This window comes from Puma concolor, chromosome C1 (genome assembly GCF_028749965.1).
Source record: "Puma concolor isolate L17-30 chromosome C1, mPumCon1.1.hap2, whole genome shotgun sequence".
In the NCBI taxonomy this organism is placed as follows: Eukaryota; Metazoa; Chordata; class Mammalia; order Carnivora; family Felidae; genus Puma; species Puma concolor.
The window spans coordinates 88,415,701-88,435,293 of record NC_141674.1 but is presented as its reverse complement, the minus strand read 5'-3'; the positions used below and the strand labels follow the sequence as shown (position 1 = coordinate 88,435,293).

The window sequence follows — 19,593 nt, the reverse complement described above, 5'->3', positions numbered from 1 at the left end:
AAAAACCATTGTATGTGGTGGAGATATTTGAAATCATGCAGCCTTTAGAAATTCTAGAAAATTTTATTAAAACAAAATTCTAGTAAACATCAATCTCTGTGTTAAAGCAAAGGTTTCATTATTTCATTAGGCTTTTTTTGTTTGTTTGTTTGAGAGAGAGAGGGCTCAAGTGAGTGAGGTGCAGAGAGAGAGGGAGAAAGAAAATCCCATGAGGGGCAGAGAAAGAGTGAGAGAGAGATAGAGAGGAAGAGAAAGAGAAGTACAGGGCTTAAGCTCACCAGAAGTGGGGCTCCAGCTAAGTCAATGCAGGACTCGAACTCATGAACTGTGAGATCATGACCTGAGGCTGTCAGATGCTTAACCAACTGAGCCACCCAGGCACCCTTCACTGTTTGATTAGACTTTGACAACAAAGCTTACAGGTTGCTCTTCATATTTCCTGTCATGTGCTTTATCCTGAGTCGTATGATTAACATACATTTCATGTGATACTTAACATAATACTAATATGCTATTTATCACCATAGATACAATAGTTGATACTTTTAAAAGAAGATGTATCTGTAGGGTCATTATTCTTTGCTCAAAAATTGTTTGACCATAAGATTGCTTTTTAAAATTGACCTTGTTCTCTGGGGGAAAAAGTGTGATTTATTTGTTTAAATGTAATAAAATTTCAAGTAATAATCATGTAGAGTAAGAAATTGACTCATGCTGCATTTGGAATTAAAATTAAGAAAGCTTTAGAATTTTAGAATTTTATGGAAGGATACAGGGAGGGTGAGTTTCTTATTATAATTATTTGAGAAACAGTAAACAAATGAGTATATCTCAAGGAAGATTTCCTCCGTGTTCATACAGATTCTAGAAGTTTTGCTCAACAAAATAACAGTTGATCTATAAACACCAATGAACTGAACACACTTGGACTTTTTACAAATGAGTGAATAGAAATGGGTAGCATTTGTACAGGTAAAATATATGGTGACTTGTTCCAGATTTTTCAGATTATGGAATATAAAATTGGAAGTCTTGGGGCACCTGGGTGGTTCAGTCAGTTAAGCATCGACTTTGGCTCAGGTCATGATCTCATTGTTGGTGTGTTCCATCCTGCATCAGGCTCTGTGCTGACAACTCAGAGCCTGGAGCCTGCTTCAGATTCTGTGTCTCCCTCTTTCTCTGCCCCTCCCCTGCACACACTCTGTGTCTCTCTCTCAAAAATAAATAAACATTAAAATGAATGAATGAATGAATGAATGAGTGAATGAATGAAAATTGGAAGTCTCTTTTCTATAAATGGTAAAACATGGTCTAGGGAACTTGTGATATGGGCAGGAGAACCCCCCCAAAAATCTAGGTATCTTGATTCATAATAAAGTTATCTTGTACTTTTATAAAACCACACCATTTTCAGTAAGCAGTTTTTAATCTAGTAATTAAGGCACCTATTTGAAAATGGCTAATTTTGAGCTTCTTTATTTTCTTAGTTTCGTTATGGTGGCGATGGTTCCAAAGGACCAACCATCTCTGCTCAGGAAGCTCAGGCACAGGCGATTCTTCAGCAGGCTCGGGTAAGAAGGAATAAACATGTATTCCTATAAACTGATATATGTCAGATTGTGTGTGTATGCACATGTGTGCATGCTTGTGTGTGTGTGTGTGTGTGTGTGTCTGCACCTGGAGGATGCTACTATTATAAACAAAACACTTCTGAAAAGTGCATTGAATTTTAGCTATAAAAATTGCTAAGATTATATCTATTTTTCCAGTGGGAATATTTTCTTTAATTGAATACTAAAATTAATTGATTGACCCTGGCAGTATTGCCATATATAATTCTGGCAATAACCCACAAACAATAACACACATTTTTCTAAAATTTTTTCAGAGTACTGATGGATTTATACCTAGCACTTTTTCACATACAGTTTTTCTCTGCTAAGACAGAATTTGATGATTAAAAAAAAGTAAGAGAAGAAGGTTTGAAATAATTTTTTCCTCCTAATCTTCTAAATTATTCAGGATATCCTGAACAAGCCAGCAAATTAAGTTTTTTAAGCATTATCATATAGGAAAGAATCCTTCAAATATGTATTTAAGTTCTAATTGTTATAATCTATAGTGTTTTTGCAAAATCCATTTAGTTTATAGATCCTTCATGAGCTGAAAGCATCCACTGTCTCTATATTATACAGATTTTATACATAAGGAAATCTTATTTTATACATGTCTTATACATAAGGAAATTTAAATAGTGGACGAGGAAAGAGTTGAAAGTCATATAATATTTTTATTTGTAGTAGGGGTTTTGGTTTTTTTAAGGAAAAAGGAAATAAATGGCTCACATTTGGTATGGATACAATTACCCACTTTCTAAGTGCTATAAATCATTTCTGTGATAACTTTGTATAAATTTATGAATATATAAAATTTATCATTTGTGTATTTTATACACATATAGTTTTATTGTGTATGTGTATAAAATATCTGAAAACATAAGTGAAGGTTGCAATTCACTCTCATATTTATTTATATATTTACTAAATCTATTAATCTGCAAAGATTCCATTATTTGATTATATCCTGTATAAAGACAGAAAACTTTAAGTGTTTTTTGACCTTGGCGTAACACATCCCTAAAAATATTTAAAATAATTTGCTAATGATTCCTACAATTCATCTTATAATTTATATTACTTTCAACAAACTTAAGGTAATTATTTGAGCTTAAATGTTTTATGAGGCCATTAAATTCCTCCTTTTATTAGTCCTTTTATCCTACTTGTAAATAGGTAGCAAGCATTATAATTCCAATTTTTCAGATACTTAATCTCAAGGATTAAGAAGTATATTGTCAAAAATCTCATGGTGAGTCAGTAGTGGAACCTTGGAGATCCTATGTTTTTATCTTGTGCACTTTTCTAATATGATTTTACATATTGTTTCTATTACAGTGTTATTTTTGATATCTGTTTTGATAATCTAAATATTCATCTTTTGGAATCACTAATATTCAAAAATAGCTCACCATACTAATTTAACATCTATTAAATATTTATCCTTTGTACTCCACTTGTTCCAGCTTTTCAAATATGCTAATTTCACATTTCTAATATTCAGTATCAATAGTGCATGTGATCAATCTATCATGCCTATGATTATACAAAATGAATGTGTTTTTCTTGTAATGTTAAATTTGAGATTTGTTAAAAAGAAGTGTATGAGCATACTTTCTGATCAATTTTGCTTGCTATCTGGCTTTAATTGTCAATAGATTTTCCTAAATATTGCTAGAAAATTTTTATTTCAAGCACCTCAAATTGTTCATCTCTAAAAGGATTTTCGATGATAATTGTGCCAACATGTTTAAGAGAAGTCTATATGTTATTGTGAAGTATGCTTCAGAGTAGAAAAATTACAGGATGTTAGGTTTCTTGTACTGAAATCTATTTTAACTTTTATCATTGAATAAATCATAATAGTATATGGTACAAGATTGTATACAAGCTATAACAGTTGAGAGCAAATCTGATAGATCATTTGTCATTCTAGAAGCTTGTAATTCTTCAGTTATCAGGCACTGTTTCTAGCATGTAGCTAATATACCTTTGTTTATTATCTGTTACTTACAGGTAGCTTGTGCAAATGAATATTGTGGTTTACTATTCTTGTCCAAAAAGGGCACCCCTGAGTTTGATATACTTTATTTTCTAGATTGCTCTGAGAGGTCCACCTGGCCCAATGGGTCTAACTGGAAGACCGGGTCCTGTGGTAGGTTACTCAATATGATAATGTGTGTTTAAATTTACATAGTAGTATTTCCTTGTGCAACTTTGGCCAAGCATTGTTCATATTTCTAGCTGATAAAAATAGGATATGCGTATCTACCTATGCTTGATTTTGTTCCTCTATTTAAAGTCTATTTCAACTTAGTCCTCAGTAAGTTTTGATAAAAAAATTTTCATTGAAGAATTTTCAAATCAAATAAATACAGTGAAAAAAACAATTCAGTTACATGTCTATTAATTTTTGAAGTATAATTATAATTTATTTGCATAACATTCCAAGTTATTAAAATTCAGTTTTACATTAAATTATTGAGACTTAATTTTATGTTAAATAGAATTTTCGTTAAAAAAGAAAAAAAGTATTTGAAGTCAGTTAAATTATTCCATAATTTGGGAAACAAGCAGGATACTTGGCTTAAACTTCAGTTTGCCTTCCATATTCCACAAAGTACTTCAGATATTAGAGAAATTAATTTGTCTTCTGGAGACTCTTGGAAAATGACAGTGTTTTATTTTTCCATACAAGCTTGCTAACAAGCTAATATTTTCCAAGTGGTTTTTAATATAAAAAATCTTCAAATATTTTGAAACTTTTACCAAATGTTGAGCAGTGTAGCAATTCACAAAAAACACAAAGGTTCTTTTCAAGTCATATTTTTCTTTAAGGGAAAAGAAGACTGCATGAGTCAAACTTTGCTTCTGATTGATCTTACAATTAATTAAATAAATAATTTCTCTCTTAAATATTTATTTTTCTATATAAAGAGCTATTCCTCCTGTTCTTTCATATGATTTTATATGCTTTCAGTATGTTTTATTGAAATAACGGTATTTATAGAAATTATTACTATGAACATTAAAATCTTAACATGTGATTTACTTAGACACAGCAAAATAATTTTACTCAAGTTTACATCAAGTGAATAGTCTTCTAATTATTTAGTTTGTTTTACTTATCTTATTAGGGTGATAAATAGTTTTCTTCATGTATTTTATTCAAAGGTTTGTTAATGTAGTTTACATAAACTATGGTAATCTTAATTCAGTCTTAAAATTCGTACATCTTATATATTTTGAAGGGGCATACACTCAATCATATGGGCTCATGTAGAACATATGTTCTGCCAAAGTAATAAACATGGAAGATTCTATGTTACTTAACAAAGGAAGAAATGAAGTTAATACTTCATTGTTTGTTAGTGATAACTCAAATTTACGACTGAGGAAAGTCAGCAGTATGCAAATGTTTTATAAATCTGCGGTAGAAGAATTATCTATATATTTTATTAAAAAAAAAGCTCCTGGGCCCTTAACTTGAGATTCTGATGATAAAGGTTCAGGGTTCAAAGTGGCAAACTATATTTTTAATGAGTGCACCAGGCTGATTCTTACAGTCAAGCATGTTTGGGAAATACTGCCATATGTTACATAATTTAAAAATATCAGTAAAGGATCTCTAAAACTGCATTTTCCAAAGGAATTTTCCTATGTATCATCCTGACAAGCATAAGCTCAGCAGATCTGCAGAGGGTCAGGGCAGTGATGAGCAGAAGCAGTGAAAGCATTTTCATTAACAGTTCCTGTTTTCACCACCCGTTTGAGGGTCAGCCGTTCCCAGTTTGTTGGCAGAAAGGAAACATTGGCCACCATGTACACATTCTTAGTGTCAAACATCGGATACAAGACTAATTAATTTTACTACCTAAGCCTTTGTTATGGAAAGTGTTAGCTTCCTTAAATATTAAAGGTAGGTATTGAGAGAAAAAACATCATATTGTTTCTTTTCAGTTTTCTCCTCTATTATCCTTTGCTCCAAAGCATCAAATTACTAGAGACTGTCAAATTCTAGAGTCTTAAAGTATTTTATATAAAAGAAACAGAGTCGGGGCGCCTGGGTGGCTCAGTCAGCTAGTCATCTGACTTCGGCTCAGGTCATGATCTCACCACTTGCGAGTTCAAGCCCCACGTTGGGCTAGATCTGTGCTGACAGCTCAGACCCTGGAGCCTGCTTCAGATTCTGTGTCTCTCTCTCTCTCTGCTCCTCCCCCACTCATCCTGTCTCTCTCTGTCTCTCAAAAATAAAATAAAACATTTAAAAAAATTTAAAAAAAAGAAACAGAGTCTACATCACTGTATTAAGATACAAACATATGCATTCTTCCAATGAAAAATTCTTAATTCAATTGTTTTTTTCAATTGCTTTTCTAGACAAATGGAGGCTTATAAATATGCAAGAAACATAGAAAATATTGTGGTTATTTTCGAATTCTGTTACTGTCAATTATTGCATGATAATTTTTAGAGTGTTTAGACAAAGTAATTATAATTTGTTGAGTAGGTAGTCCTTATATAGAGAGAATATAATGCAATAAATTAATTAAAAACAAATTGACTATCCTACAATTGTGTTCAACTCATTGATTCATAATCTGATTTAATGTAGAATCCCAGGTTTTCTCTTGAAAAAACTTAGTTGCAAGAATTCTTAATTAGGAGCTTGAAGGCTATTATTCTATAATTTTTAAGATTAGAATATTCCTGTTATTTGACTTTTTTGTATTTTTTAGGAGTCAGATTAATAGTTATTTTACTTTGGAGCCACCAGGAGGCTCTAGATAGCTAACATTTTCAGACTTAGCACAATTTTGATCTTTTTGTATGATGATTCAATGCACTATTATTTGAATATGTATTGATTTAAATAAATCAGAAACTTCTTAAACACCTAAAATATACTTCTTCAGTACAAAGTAACTATTATCACCACGTTTAATTTTAATGTCCTAAAGCTTTTTAGGGGAATGGACAGTCTGGTATTTATTTTTAAAACCCACAACACTTTTATAAATTGATTTTATATTTTTTCCAGTTAATGTGCTAGGTTTTTGTTGCACTTTTTCAGTTATGTATACATTTGTAAGAAGTTTTTGTCATAAGGACTTATTCTTCTGGGAAATAAACCATTTTGGGAAAAAATGCTTTGACATTATTTCAGGACAATTATAATGATGGTGGTAGCATCTGGTCTTGACATTTTATTGCTATAGAATTCAGTGTCTGAGAAATTTCTGAGTATAAAAGCAACAACATTTCACCAAGTCCCGGCTGTATAAATGGATTCAGCATATACCTGATTCAGTAAAAATGTGTTGCCTCTGTACTGCATCACAGCTTAATAATAAATAATGCCTTGTGTATTATCATAAGTACTGTGATGGTGCACACATTAAAGAAAATTTCAATGTGATTTCTCATGAAATTGGCTTCTGTGTAATTATGTGTAAAATGGAGACTTTAAAATACAGCTTTCACACTGAATACACTCAAAATCTGAGAAAAGATGTATTTCAATGAAACAGGACTTAAAATTTTATTGTATTAATTAATAAAATTATACTAATTTGATGAAATATATGTTGAACAGTGTTTAGCCATTTCATGTGAAAATGGTAGGGTGAAATTGGTTAGGGAATTATTGCTCAATTAAATTATTATATCCTTACTTTTTCTCTGCAGGGGGGGCCTGGTTCATCTGGTGCCAAAGGTGAGAGTGGTGATCCAGGTCCTCAGGTAAAAAAACTAATGTATTTCACTTATCTTATTTTTGACTTCGTTTTATCCAGTACGATAATTGAAGTATCTGCCATCTGTTTTATGAGTAAAGAAATTACTTACATTACTTTTAAGTTCACATCACCTCCTTTAATTGAAAAATCCCTAGTGGCCAGTTGACTGCCAATAACTTGATTAATTTAAACAATATTAAAAGAAGATAATAAGCTGGGATGGGAAAGGCTTGATAGTAATAGGCTTTCAGAATCTTAAACTGGCTTGAGATTGTACAGAGCAGAGAACTACTGCAGTTGTACTGCTTAGAGGCCCTGTCTCAAACCCACGATATTTTCTGTGGAAAGTGAACCTAGCATATAGTTTCAGAAACAATATTTAACATACTTAAAAGAAGCTAACTTCAAACCTTTTGTAGAACTGAGGAAATTATGAGAATTGAAAACATCTGAAGTGAAATTTCAAAAACAGATCTTAGGTTATATTACATGATACCAAGTTAAAAGTATTATCTTTCCTTTAATGATAATAAGTAGAAACATTCAATATAAGCACATTAGGAAGTATACTCATTCTAGAAAACAGAAAAACAAAATGTGACGTTTTAAAAATACATTTATTTTTATCTTTATTTTTTAAATGTTTATTTGTTTTTGGAGGAGAGAGAGAGAATGCGAGCGGGGGAGGGGCAGAGAGAGTGGGAGACACAGAATCCAAAGCAGACTCCAGGCTCTGAGCTGTCAGCACAGAGCCCAGCAGGAGGCTTGAAATCAGAAGCTGTGAGATCATGACCTGAGTCGAAGTCAGAAGCTTAACTGACTGAGCCACCCAGGTGCCTTCCAAATACATTTATTTTTAAATGAAAATACTTCAACTTTTTTTTTTTTTACATTTGTTTATTTATTTTGGAGAGACAGAGAGAGACACAGCATGAGCAGGGGAGGGGCAGAGGGAGAGGGAGACAGAATATGAAGCAGGCTTCAGGCTCTGAGCTGTTAGCACAGAGCCCAACGCTGAGCTTGAACTCATGAACCATGAGATCATGACCTGAGCTGAAGTAGGACACTTAACTGATTGAGTCACCTAGGCGCCCTAAATGAAAATACTTCTTGATATACTCAATAAATAGAAATTCAGATTGCGCTGAAGGAACTCTCAAGTGGCCGTCCACTAATTATTTTTCTTTCCCTTAAAATTACTTTTATTTTGGGGGACACCTGGGTGGCTCAGTCGGTTGAATGTCTGATGTCAGCTCAGGTCATGATCTCACTGTTCCAAGCCCCATGTCGGGCTCTGTGCTGACAGCTCAGAGCCTGCAGTCTGCTTTGGATTCTGTGTCTCCATCTCTTTGCCCCTCCCCAGCTCGCACTCTGTCTCTGTCTCTCAAAAATAAATAAATGTAAAAAAATCTTTTTTAATAAAATTAATTTTATTTTTAAAATATTACAAGGTGAAAATGAATTTCAACACCATTGTATATTCATTGTAACCACTACCATAATCATCAGGAGAGAGAACGGCTCAATAACCTAAATAATTTCTTGGAGCCAACACTTAATGATCACATCTCCCTCCTCCACCCTTAATACCTGACAGTCACTGATCTTTTCTTTATTACTACACTTTTATCTTTTCAAGAATACTGTACAAATGAAATCATGCATTATGTAACCTTTGAAGACTGGCTTCTTTCATTTACATGGTGCCTTTGAGATTCATCACAGTTGTTAAGTGCATCAATAGTTCATTCTTTTTTGTTGCTGAGTAGTATTCCTTTATATGGTTACACCACAATTTGTTTTGGAATTAGAAAAAAATCAAAGAAAATTGAGAAAGATATTTGGGTGATTCAGAACATGGCAGCCTTCTATTTCATGCTTGGTTAATATTGCCAGAGGGGTATGGAAAGCATTGGAACTTAACTGAGAATTGCATAAAAATACTGAAGTGTCACTATATGAAAATCTAGGGAGCTTAATCTTTTGCAAAATTTGTAAATTTTTCATCAAATTTACCCCTTTATAAAATAGTTGAATCTGAAAACATTTTGCAGTAGTTTTTGTGGCTTTTGTGGCTTTCCTTGACTCAAATCCAGAGAGATACAATATCAAGTGAAGAAGGATCATTTTCATTAAAAACTAAGATTTGTCCTGTTAGTATTGCCCTTTGCTTTCCAGCTGAGATATAGGGTAGAGTCATTTCACAACAATAATTTTCTTAGAAAGGTATATTCTTTTAAACTCCAATTATCAGATAACCTTGATTTCATATTTCTATAACCAACATTTTACAAGGATGATAAAAAACATTTGTAATTTCAAATGTGTGTTACATTTGCTACCACACTCATCATATGAATATTGTTTAAATTAACTTTAAAAAGGATATAAAGGCCTATATAATGTTTACTCTAGAACTACATTTGATCTATTATTAAATGTGTAATTTTATTTTAAAAAACATGTAGATCAATCCCCACAAAAGACATTGTTTGTTGACATAACATTGTATTCTACTGCTCCAAGAAAGAAACATACTGAGAATATTTAACCTTTGATCTGAAATGACATGGTTCCAGACAATAATTTGCATTAGGGATCACCAAATCATCCTGCAGCATTTTGTAGGTGATTGAGAGAAACATGTATCAGTCACTATGCTAAGTTGTAGGAGTATAATGGAGAAAAGACAGATGTAATCTAAAACCACCACAGCAGTTAACAATTTAATGGGAGATTCAATTATGAAAAATGGCAATTATAATCCATGTGATAAGTCAAATAAAAGAATAAATATGTAGGAGAGGATCTCCAAAAAATAAAGGGAAAGATGAAGGAAAAGTGATTGGAAAGAAAAGAGAAAATAGATGGGTAGTTAAGAGTGTTTTCAAGGGAAATGTAAAAAAACTCAAGTTTTTTAGAATAAAATGAGTAGTTGAGGAATTTTTTAAATGTTAAAATATCACTTTTTATTACTTTTATTTAAATGTAATCAGCTGTCTCTAGAAACTTAACAAAATAATATGACTCTTTTTTGTGGCAAGAACCTTTTAGAAAAATTATTCTTTTGTCTTCTGCTTTATCTGAGCTTTTACATAAGAAATAATTTTCTTTATTTTAAAGTGATTAAGGTAAAGCTAAGAGAACATACATTTCTAAAACCATCTCTCTCAATGTGATTCAGTTTATTGATCAAAAATTCCATAAAATGAATAAGTTATGATGTTTTGATATAGGGCCCTCGTGGTGTTCAAGGTCCACCTGGTCCAACAGGAAAACCTGGAAAAAGGGTATGACTGGTTTTTATTGTGTATTTTGAGGGCATCTGAAATCATCAGTTATCTTGTTTGTTGTTGTTGTTGTTGTTGTTTCTTTGTGCCAGTAGGAATCCTTTTTGCTTAGTCATATTCTTGGCATTATCAGGGTCGTCCGGGTGCTGATGGAGGAAGAGGCATGCCCGGAGAACCTGGGGCGAAGGTCAGGAGCTCACACATTTGTATATTCAGATCTTGTATGTCAGTTCACCTCTGAAAATTTTATATTTTAAAACAGAGTTTCTTGATATCAATGAATATTTCACAATTAAATTACAGTATAGAATTGGATTGGGAATATGATGATGGGAATATGATCATATGATGATGATGATGATTATTTTACAGGGTGATCGAGGATTTGATGGACTTCCGGGTCTGCCAGGTGACAAAGGTCACAGGGTAAGATATACTATTCTGTTACTTTGCATACAGGGACAATATAGGAATGTTATGAACTATTTTAGAATCATTGGACTTTAAGAAATAAAAAATAATAGTTTAAATATTTGTAAAGACAATAATTTAGTAAATTACTGCATCTACTATATACTGGAAGAAAGATAAGTAGAATTACAATGTAGAATTACACATGTAATACCAATATGAGTTCTTTAATTATTTTTAGACATTAATCATGCAAATATAAGTTCTGGCATAATCTTTATGTACATGTATGTGGAAGATATATTTATAGAAAGACAAGAGTGGAGATTTAATTTTGCCTCTTATTTTTTGATAATCACCTTAATTTCCCTCTTATATTTTATGTGTGGACATATACTCAATAGAGTCCTCTTTAGGCAGTCTGTCATTAATATACTGGACACTGTATTTTATTATCCTAAGTTAAATGGTACCCATTGACAGAGACACCTCAAGCTATTTCTTGTGATAATATGAGCTTGCAATCCAACACAAGAGCTTATAATTTGCAAAAGCTAAATAAACCACCATGCTGAACAGGAATCTAGGGGATATTTTTAGTGGGAAATTAAACTAAGAGGCAGTCTCTCAAAGAACAGCTTTGGACCTTCACATTTTTCTTCTTCAGAAGTTAAGAATGAAGATAAGACAAACTTTATGTAAATTAAAGAACATAAAAAGAAAAGAAAGAAACAGAAAAGAGAACATCATGGAAGCCTAGTAAGATATTTAGTGTATACCTACTATATGTCAAGAGAAATATACAATGTTCTTTTTTAAAAAATCCAAAATTTCTTTAGTCTTGAGTTGTGCTGATTGTTATGAATTATTTTAGAAGCAGAAAAAAATAAAGTCAACCAAGTGTATCTCTGTTTAAAACAATCATCAGCAAAATAACTTTCTAAATGATTTAGTTTGTAATAATTATGTTAGGTATTTTATTTAAACCTTTTTGCTTTTAGAATTTAAGTGAACTTTTTTTCTAGCATAGTAATATATAAAGGCAGTTAATGTAAAAATATGATTTATCTTTGCAGTGTCCTGAGAAGGACAAAGAAAGCATAAGTTTTTCCACCAAATGGTCTGTTATATTCAGCAGGATAGCTATAGGGTAGACTTCTGAGTATTCTGCTTTATTTCATTTTCTAATCGTATTTGTATTTGTTTAATAGGGTGAACGGGGTCCGCAAGGTCCTCCTGGTCCCCCTGGAGAAGATGGAATGAGGGTATATGAAACTTCATTTCTTTTAAGAAATATTTAAAATGAAAACATAAGAGAACAAAGTCTTGTTGAATTGATATATTGTCTAATTGCATTACCTCCCATTCATTGTGTCAATGACAGGGAGAAGATGGAGAAATTGGACCAAGGGGTCTTCCAGGTGAAGCTGTAAGCAACTTTCTTTCTTTTAAAATAATACCCTAGTTTGGAAAAATAGTGACTGGTGTCATACATGTATAGTCACTAATAAACTCAGGTGACTATAGAAGTCTTACCTAAGCTAACCAGGCAGTTGTTATGGGAAAACATTTTAAAAGAAAGGCACATGGAGTTCCAAGTTATAGAGAAAATCAGAGGTAACATCTTTTCAGCCAAAGAACTTACCTAGTTTTTGTTGCTGTTTCTTTGTTTTATTTTATTTTTTATATCATCAGTAGCTCCAGAATCTATGTTTAGGATAAATGGATCTCATAACCAGAAGAAACAAAAAATTTACAAGCTTGGTATATATCATATATAAGGATGACATGTGCTAAATTATATTATTTTTTCCACCAAATTATATAAATGAGGAAACTGAATTGGGAAGGTTTACCCAAAACTAATCAAAACACCAGACTAGAACCCAGGCCTCTTAATTTCAGTCCAAGCTTGCCACATTATAGGGCCTGTCAATGCAAAGGCATAATAGCTCAAGGGAATATGAGAGGTAATAAATAACTGTACTGATTTTTCTAAAGAAGGAAAAGAAGAGAAGATAGAGGAGGGGAAAAAAGAAAAGGAGATATTGATTAATTTTTAAATAATAATAATTAAAAACAATCTTCTCTCAGGAGAATGGCTTCTATAATCTGTATATATAGTTATCCAGCTGTCTGTTTCTTTCCCTTTGTGAATATTCTCTCAAGACGCAATATACCTAAATATGAAACGAGTGAAAATCAGGATTTTTCTATTTGTATAATTTATTTGATTGAAATATAATACTTAGTAAGATTCAGTATTGCCATTCCAATCAGAAAATGACACAAAAGTGGCATAAAATATGAAATTATTTCATATTTAAAAATTTCCCAAGTGATTTATATGTAAATGTATAGAATCAAAATACACAGTGTATGTGCTAAAACTCTCTGTTACCCATTCTGGCTTTTGGATCAGCATAAACATGAGATATTTGTGTTACATAAAAATGGTATTTTAAACACTACTTGCCATGTGTTAATAAAAGATGTATAGATATTTTTGCTCCAAACATCGCATTAAAATGTCTTTAGAGGAGGAAGTGTACTTTGAGCGCATTCCTTATGAGGACATGCTTTTTTTTTTTTTTTTCCTTCTAGGGTCCTCGAGGTTTGCTGGGACCAAGGGGGACTCCAGGACCTACAGGGCAGCCTGTATGTATTGCTGGAAATATTCAGAATTTTCTAGGAAAAGCTTGTTGTCACTCTTTAAAGCCCAAGGCCATGACAGCTTTCAGTAGACAGCTAAGTGTTTACTGCCTTATTGTATTCTGAGACCTAATGATGCTGCCTATTGGTTACACTGATCATTCTCCACTCTACCCTTTTCTTTCTTTCCTCCTCCTTTTTGTTTATCCACTTCACTGTTTCATGTTAAATTTCCAACACACAGTACAAAATGCTGCTAGGTTGTCTCCAATGTGGACACAGAAAGGAGAATATAGACCTGACCTTTTATCTCATCTCCTCTAAATCCTAAAATGAGTTTTAGTCACCCTAGACTAGTGGGTGCCATGCTATTAGGTTAGTCTTTTGATTTTCTGTTGAGGGATTTAAACTTATAAACATCCATATGTATATTATATACATATATATATATATATTTTTTTTTTCCTTCATTGAAGGGTATTGCAGGTGTAGACGGCCCCCCAGGACCAAAAGGAAACATGGTATGTAGATAACATCTGTAAAATAACTCATTTCTGCCATCTAGGTTCTAGCAAATCACTTTTTTTGCTAAGTCTAAAATAAAAATTTCTTTCATTTTGCTAAGTCCATTAAGTTCTGCTAGCATTAATATTTTCCAAGTTTTTCAGATTCTCCATAGGGAAAACTGATTTAGGGACTGATTTTCTTTTTTTTTTTTTTTTTTTAATTTTTTTTTTTAACATTTATTTATTTTTGAGACAGAGAGAGACAGAGCATGAATGGGGGAGGGGCAGAGAGAGAGGGAGACACAGAATCGGAAGCAGGCTTAGGGACTGATTTTCAATTGAGAAGAAAAAAAAACTATGCGAAATAGCCCTATTAAAGACTCTTTATATTTTCCTGTGGCAGGGTCCCCAAGGGGAGCCTGGACCTCCAGGTCAGCAAGGGAATCCAGGACCTCAGGTAAGTCTAAGCCACTGCAGCTCCTTTGAGATAATGGGGTAAGATCGTATCTTTTCGTGAGAAAACTGACAGCCTCAAAAATTCTGTGTAGGGCTGAAAATGTTTACAGCGTGAAAGTAGGAAGGCGATTCTCCCCCCCCCCCTTTTTTTAAATTAAGCAAATGTGCAGAGGCCCCTTTTTTCCAAGAATAAAATGAGTCATTCAGTGTTCATGGAATGCCAGGGCGAAAGCCACACCTGCAGAAGGGTCTGAATCGGATCACATTACAATCACGCTGCCAAAAGAGTAGCTTGTGTAAAATGCCTCATAGTGTTCCAAAACTTTCTGGGAAATGTGGGGAATGTATACAGATTCTCATAACTCATTGCATGTGAAATAGAAGGTTATTTTACTTTTTTAAAAAATTCGTTCTTATGATGTGATTCCTGACATGTGAAATAAATTCTTTTAAAATAGGGTCTTCCTGGTCCACAAGGTCCAATTGGTCCTCCTGGTGAAAAAGTAAGTTACTCTGTTTGTTCTAGTAATCTGGCGACCAATTTCGGGTTGTCAACCTTAGCCAGATGCAATGCCTTGCCGTCTGGTTTTGATAAGATGTTGAGATGGCTCAGCACATAAGGAAATAATCTGGAGTAAAACCTTGAGGGTACAGTGTGAGGGGAAGCCATTCATGCATCTCTGAACTATAAATGATAAAATATCACATATTTCCATTTGGATAGATTCCAAATGTGACATTCTCAGCTATATTAATTTTAGAAATGTACTGGAATGAATGAATGCTTTCTCTTCCTTTCGGTTCTCCTTTTCTTTCTCATTATTTAAAAAATGTCATTAGATTTGCTGTGACAAAGGGTTTTTTAGCAAGATCTGATTAAGGGAAAATTGTGAAGTTATGATTCCCACCATTTTTTATGTATAAATGGCAAAGAATGTTCTTGTTAATAACTCAATGTCTGGATCAAAAAATAATAAATCTTTAATTAAAAAGATGCTTTTCTCTGATTTCTTCTGCCAGATTCCTTAAGTAATATTCCTGTCCCCTATAGTTACAGTACAATGTTAACAGGTTCTTCTTAATGTCTTTTTCCCCTTACTTGTGTTGATTTATGTGAACATATAATTTAAAAAAGATAAACAGTTTTCATACCATACCATAAAATTTCATACCATAAAATTTCATACCATAAAATTTTCATACCATAAAATTTCACTCATTGTGAGTGTACTGGCCAGTGATTTTCAGTAAATATATAGAGTTGTGCCACAATCACAATTTAAGACCATTTATACCACCCCAGAAAGAAACTTTATGTCAATATGCACTTGTGTTCTACCCACTTAGACAACCACTAGACTTAGACAACCACTAATCTGTTTTCTGTCTTTATAGATTTGTCTTTACTGGGCATTTAATGTGAATGAAATACATGAGTGAATATAAAATATGAATTTAATCATATAAATGAATATAATATGTGACCTTTGAGTCTGATTTCTTTCATTTGACTTAAAGTTTTTGAGGCTTATTATGTTGCAGCATACATCATTTTTTTTTTGCTCCTTTTTATTGCCAAATGGTTTCCATTAATGGAATATACCCCATTTTGTTTACTTGTTCAGCAGTAATGGACTTACAAGTTGTTTAAGCTTATTAGCTGCTATCAATAGTGCTGCTATGAATATTTGCATATAGGTCTTTGTGTGGACAAATTTTGATCTCTTTTGGGTAGATACATAGGTTACCATGGGTTATATGCTGCACGTAATGCTTAACATTTGAAGAAGCTTCCAAACTGTTGCACCATTATTTCCTTCCCATCAGCATTGTATGAAGATTCTAGTTTCCTTAGATCTTCATGAATGTTTGTTTTTCTTTTTGATTATGGTCATTCTTCTTGGAGCGAAATGGTATCTCATTGTGCTATTAATTTCCATTCCCCTAACCACTAGTGATGTTGAGCATCTATTCATGTGCTTACTGGCCATTTCTCTATTTTCTTTGGTAAAATATCTTTTCACATACTTTGGTAATATTCTAATTGAGTTATTTATCCTATTATTATGTTGTGAGAGTTAACATCAAATTTAAGTTGTCTTTCAAGTACTTTTTTTCTGTGCATATTTTCTATATGGTACAGTATTAGAGCTCTTTTGGAGACTGCCCTATGTATTTAAAATGTAAAGTACCAAAGGTGATTTCACATATGTACTTTAAGACATTTCTTTTTAAAGTTTTTTTTTTGTTTTGTCTTGTATTTTGTTTTTGTTTTTGTTTTTTTGAGACAAAGAGAGAGAGTGTATGTGCTTGCAAGTGGGGGAGGAGCAGAGAGAGAGAGGGAGAGTGATAATCCCAAGCAGGCTCCATGCTGTTAGCTCAGAGCCCTACATGGAGCTTGATCCCACAAACTGCGAGATCATGACCTGAGTTGAAATTGAGTCAGATGCCTAACCGACTGAGCCTCCCAGGTGTGGTCAAATCTTTACTTTAGATCAGAAATTTTAATTTGGGCCTATTTTACCATACTTTAGATTAGCTCATCATGACCAGAATATATTCATAATAAATTGTACTTGAGGCATATGCCTATTAAGTTTTCTACCATGCATTGGATTACTAAGAGGAATTTGCTGTTAAGGTAAACTAGAATATCTGAATTCCCTTTGTCAAGCCAAAGGGAAAATACAAGATTTGGTTCATTGTACTTGTGGTAAGAAGAAAGCTGTCTTAAGCATTAGCTGCTTCCTTCTGTGGTCTGAACGTATCTAAATTGAGGGTTCAAAGATAGTCTCTTTTTATCAAAACAAGAAAGGAACTCAAGAACACAAGAGAGGCATGCTCTGTTTATATTGCATCTATGTTACATTTTATTTTGCATCTATATTACTTTTATTTTTTTTAATGACACACTGTATTGTGTTCATTCTGGCTCAAGAGCCCTTTCTCCCAAAACTTGGTGAATAATATTTTCAGTTGGATCATGGTATAATCTAACAGATATAAGTTAACTATTGTCATATATTTTAAATTCCCAGTAACTTTTATATTTTTCCCTAAAGCCTGTACTTTCATTATATTTGTGATAAAATATTTGATAAAATTTTTTAGTTAACCAAATTGGATAAAACAACAGTACTCTTTATCCTGACATTTTGATAACTTATATATGCTGAATATTTCCTGTGATTTAATTTATGACGTCAGAATTTACATCACTCACATGTTAATTTCTTTACAGAAAACTAATAGTATTATATAATGTTATGAGTTAAGAATGAAATAACAAGACACAAAATAAAGATTAAAGTCAAGGACTTTGAAGACATGGATATGGATCTGGGTTCATTTATATTGAAACTCTCTCATATATTAACATTAGTTAATTTACCCATACCCATGATGATATTTCATGGAATTGAGACTTAAAATGGACGGTATATTAAAAAAAGACTATCTAATCTTATGCTTAACATAACTCCTCATTCCATCTCTCTCTCTCTCTCTCTCTCTCTCTCTCTCTCTCTCTCTCTCTCAAAATAAATAAATATTTAAAAAGTAAATAAAAATAAATAAAAGAGATGGATTTATTTTAACTTAATATTTTTCTCCAAGTTGGGGCACCTGGGTGGCTCAGTTGGTTAAGCATCTGACTTCAGCCTAAGTCATGATCTCACAGTTCGTGGGTTTGAGCCCCGAGTCAGGCTCTGTGCTGACAGCTCAGAGCCTGGAGCCTGCTTCGGATTCTGTGTCTCCCTCTCTCTCTGCTCCTCCCCAACACATGCTCTGTCTCCACCTCTCAAAAATAAAGAAAACTAATTAAAAAAATTTAAAAATATTTTTATCTAAGTTTTTATTTAAATTCCAGCTAGCTAACATATAGTACAATATTAGTCTCAGGTGTAGACTTTAGTGATTCATCACTTACATACAACCTCCGATGCTCATCATAGCAAGTGTCCTCCTTAATACCCATCACCTGTTTAACCCGTCCCCCTGCCCACCTCCCCCCCAATAATTATAAGTTTGTTCTCTATAGTTAAGAGTCTGTTTATTAGTTTGCTTCTCTTTCTCTCCCCTATGTTCATCTGTTTTGTTTTTTAAATTCCATGTGTGAGTGAAATCATATAGTATTTGTCTTTTTCTGACTGACTTATTTCACTTAGCATAATACTATCTGGTTCCATCCTATTGTTGCAAATGGCATGATTTCATTCTTTTTTATGGCTGTGTACCATTCCAGTGTGTGTGTGTGTGTGTGTGTGTGTGTGTGTGTGTGTGTGTGTGCGTTGCATCTTCTTTATCCATTCATCAGTTGATAGACACTTTGGCTGTTTCCTAACTTGGCTGTTCTTGATAATGCTGCTATAAACATTAGGTTCTTACTAGATATGTTTCCTGAGTCAAGGAAAGCAAAAACAAAAATAAACTATTGGGACTTCATCAAAATGTAAAGCTTCTGCACAATGAAGGAAACAATCAACAAAACTAAAAGGCAGCCTACGGAATGAGAGAAGATATTTGCAAATGATATATCTTCTAAAGGGTTAGTGTCCAAAATATATAAATAACTTATCAAATTCAACACCTAAAAAACGAGTAATCTAGTTAAGAAATGGGCAGAAGACATGAATAGACATTTTTCAGATTTCCAGATGGCTAACAGACACATGAAAAGATGCTCAACATCACTCATTGTCAGGGGAATACAAATTAAAACTACAATAAGATATGACCTCACATCAGTCAGAATGGTTAACTCAGTTTAAAAAATCATTTTATAGTTCAAGAGTTTTAATATTTCTAGTCCATTAAATATAGCAGTAACAAAAAATCCATGTAGTCTTGTGTGTAGGTGATGGTTGTGGAAATATCGTGTCTGTTGATAAGAATAACTAATGGAATAGTTCTGCATTTGTATTCT

At 32.9% G+C, this 19,593-nt stretch overlaps 1 protein-coding gene across 9 annotated transcripts in view; it reads left to right on the top strand.

The window, feature by feature from the left end:
• COL11A1 (collagen type XI alpha 1 chain) overlaps positions 1-19,593 on the top strand; it is a 217,187-nt gene that overhangs the window by 92,410 nt on the left and 105,184 nt on the right. For all 9 annotated transcript variants that reach the window (XM_086717705.1, XM_025933656.2, XM_086717706.1 and 6 more), the window contains 12 exons: positions 1,488-1,571; positions 3,715-3,771; positions 7,305-7,358; positions 10,591-10,644; positions 10,778-10,831; positions 11,017-11,070; positions 12,267-12,320; positions 12,440-12,484; positions 13,660-13,713; positions 14,184-14,228; positions 14,617-14,670; positions 15,128-15,172. In XM_086717705.1, the coding sequence (XP_086573831.1) occupies positions 1,488-1,571; positions 3,715-3,771; positions 7,305-7,358; positions 10,591-10,644; positions 10,778-10,831; positions 11,017-11,070; positions 12,267-12,320; positions 12,440-12,484; positions 13,660-13,713; positions 14,184-14,228; positions 14,617-14,670; positions 15,128-15,172 (654 nt within the window). The remainder of the gene's footprint in view (positions 1-1,487; positions 1,572-3,714; positions 3,772-7,304; positions 7,359-10,590; positions 10,645-10,777; positions 10,832-11,016; positions 11,071-12,266; positions 12,321-12,439; positions 12,485-13,659; positions 13,714-14,183; positions 14,229-14,616; positions 14,671-15,127; positions 15,173-19,593) is intronic.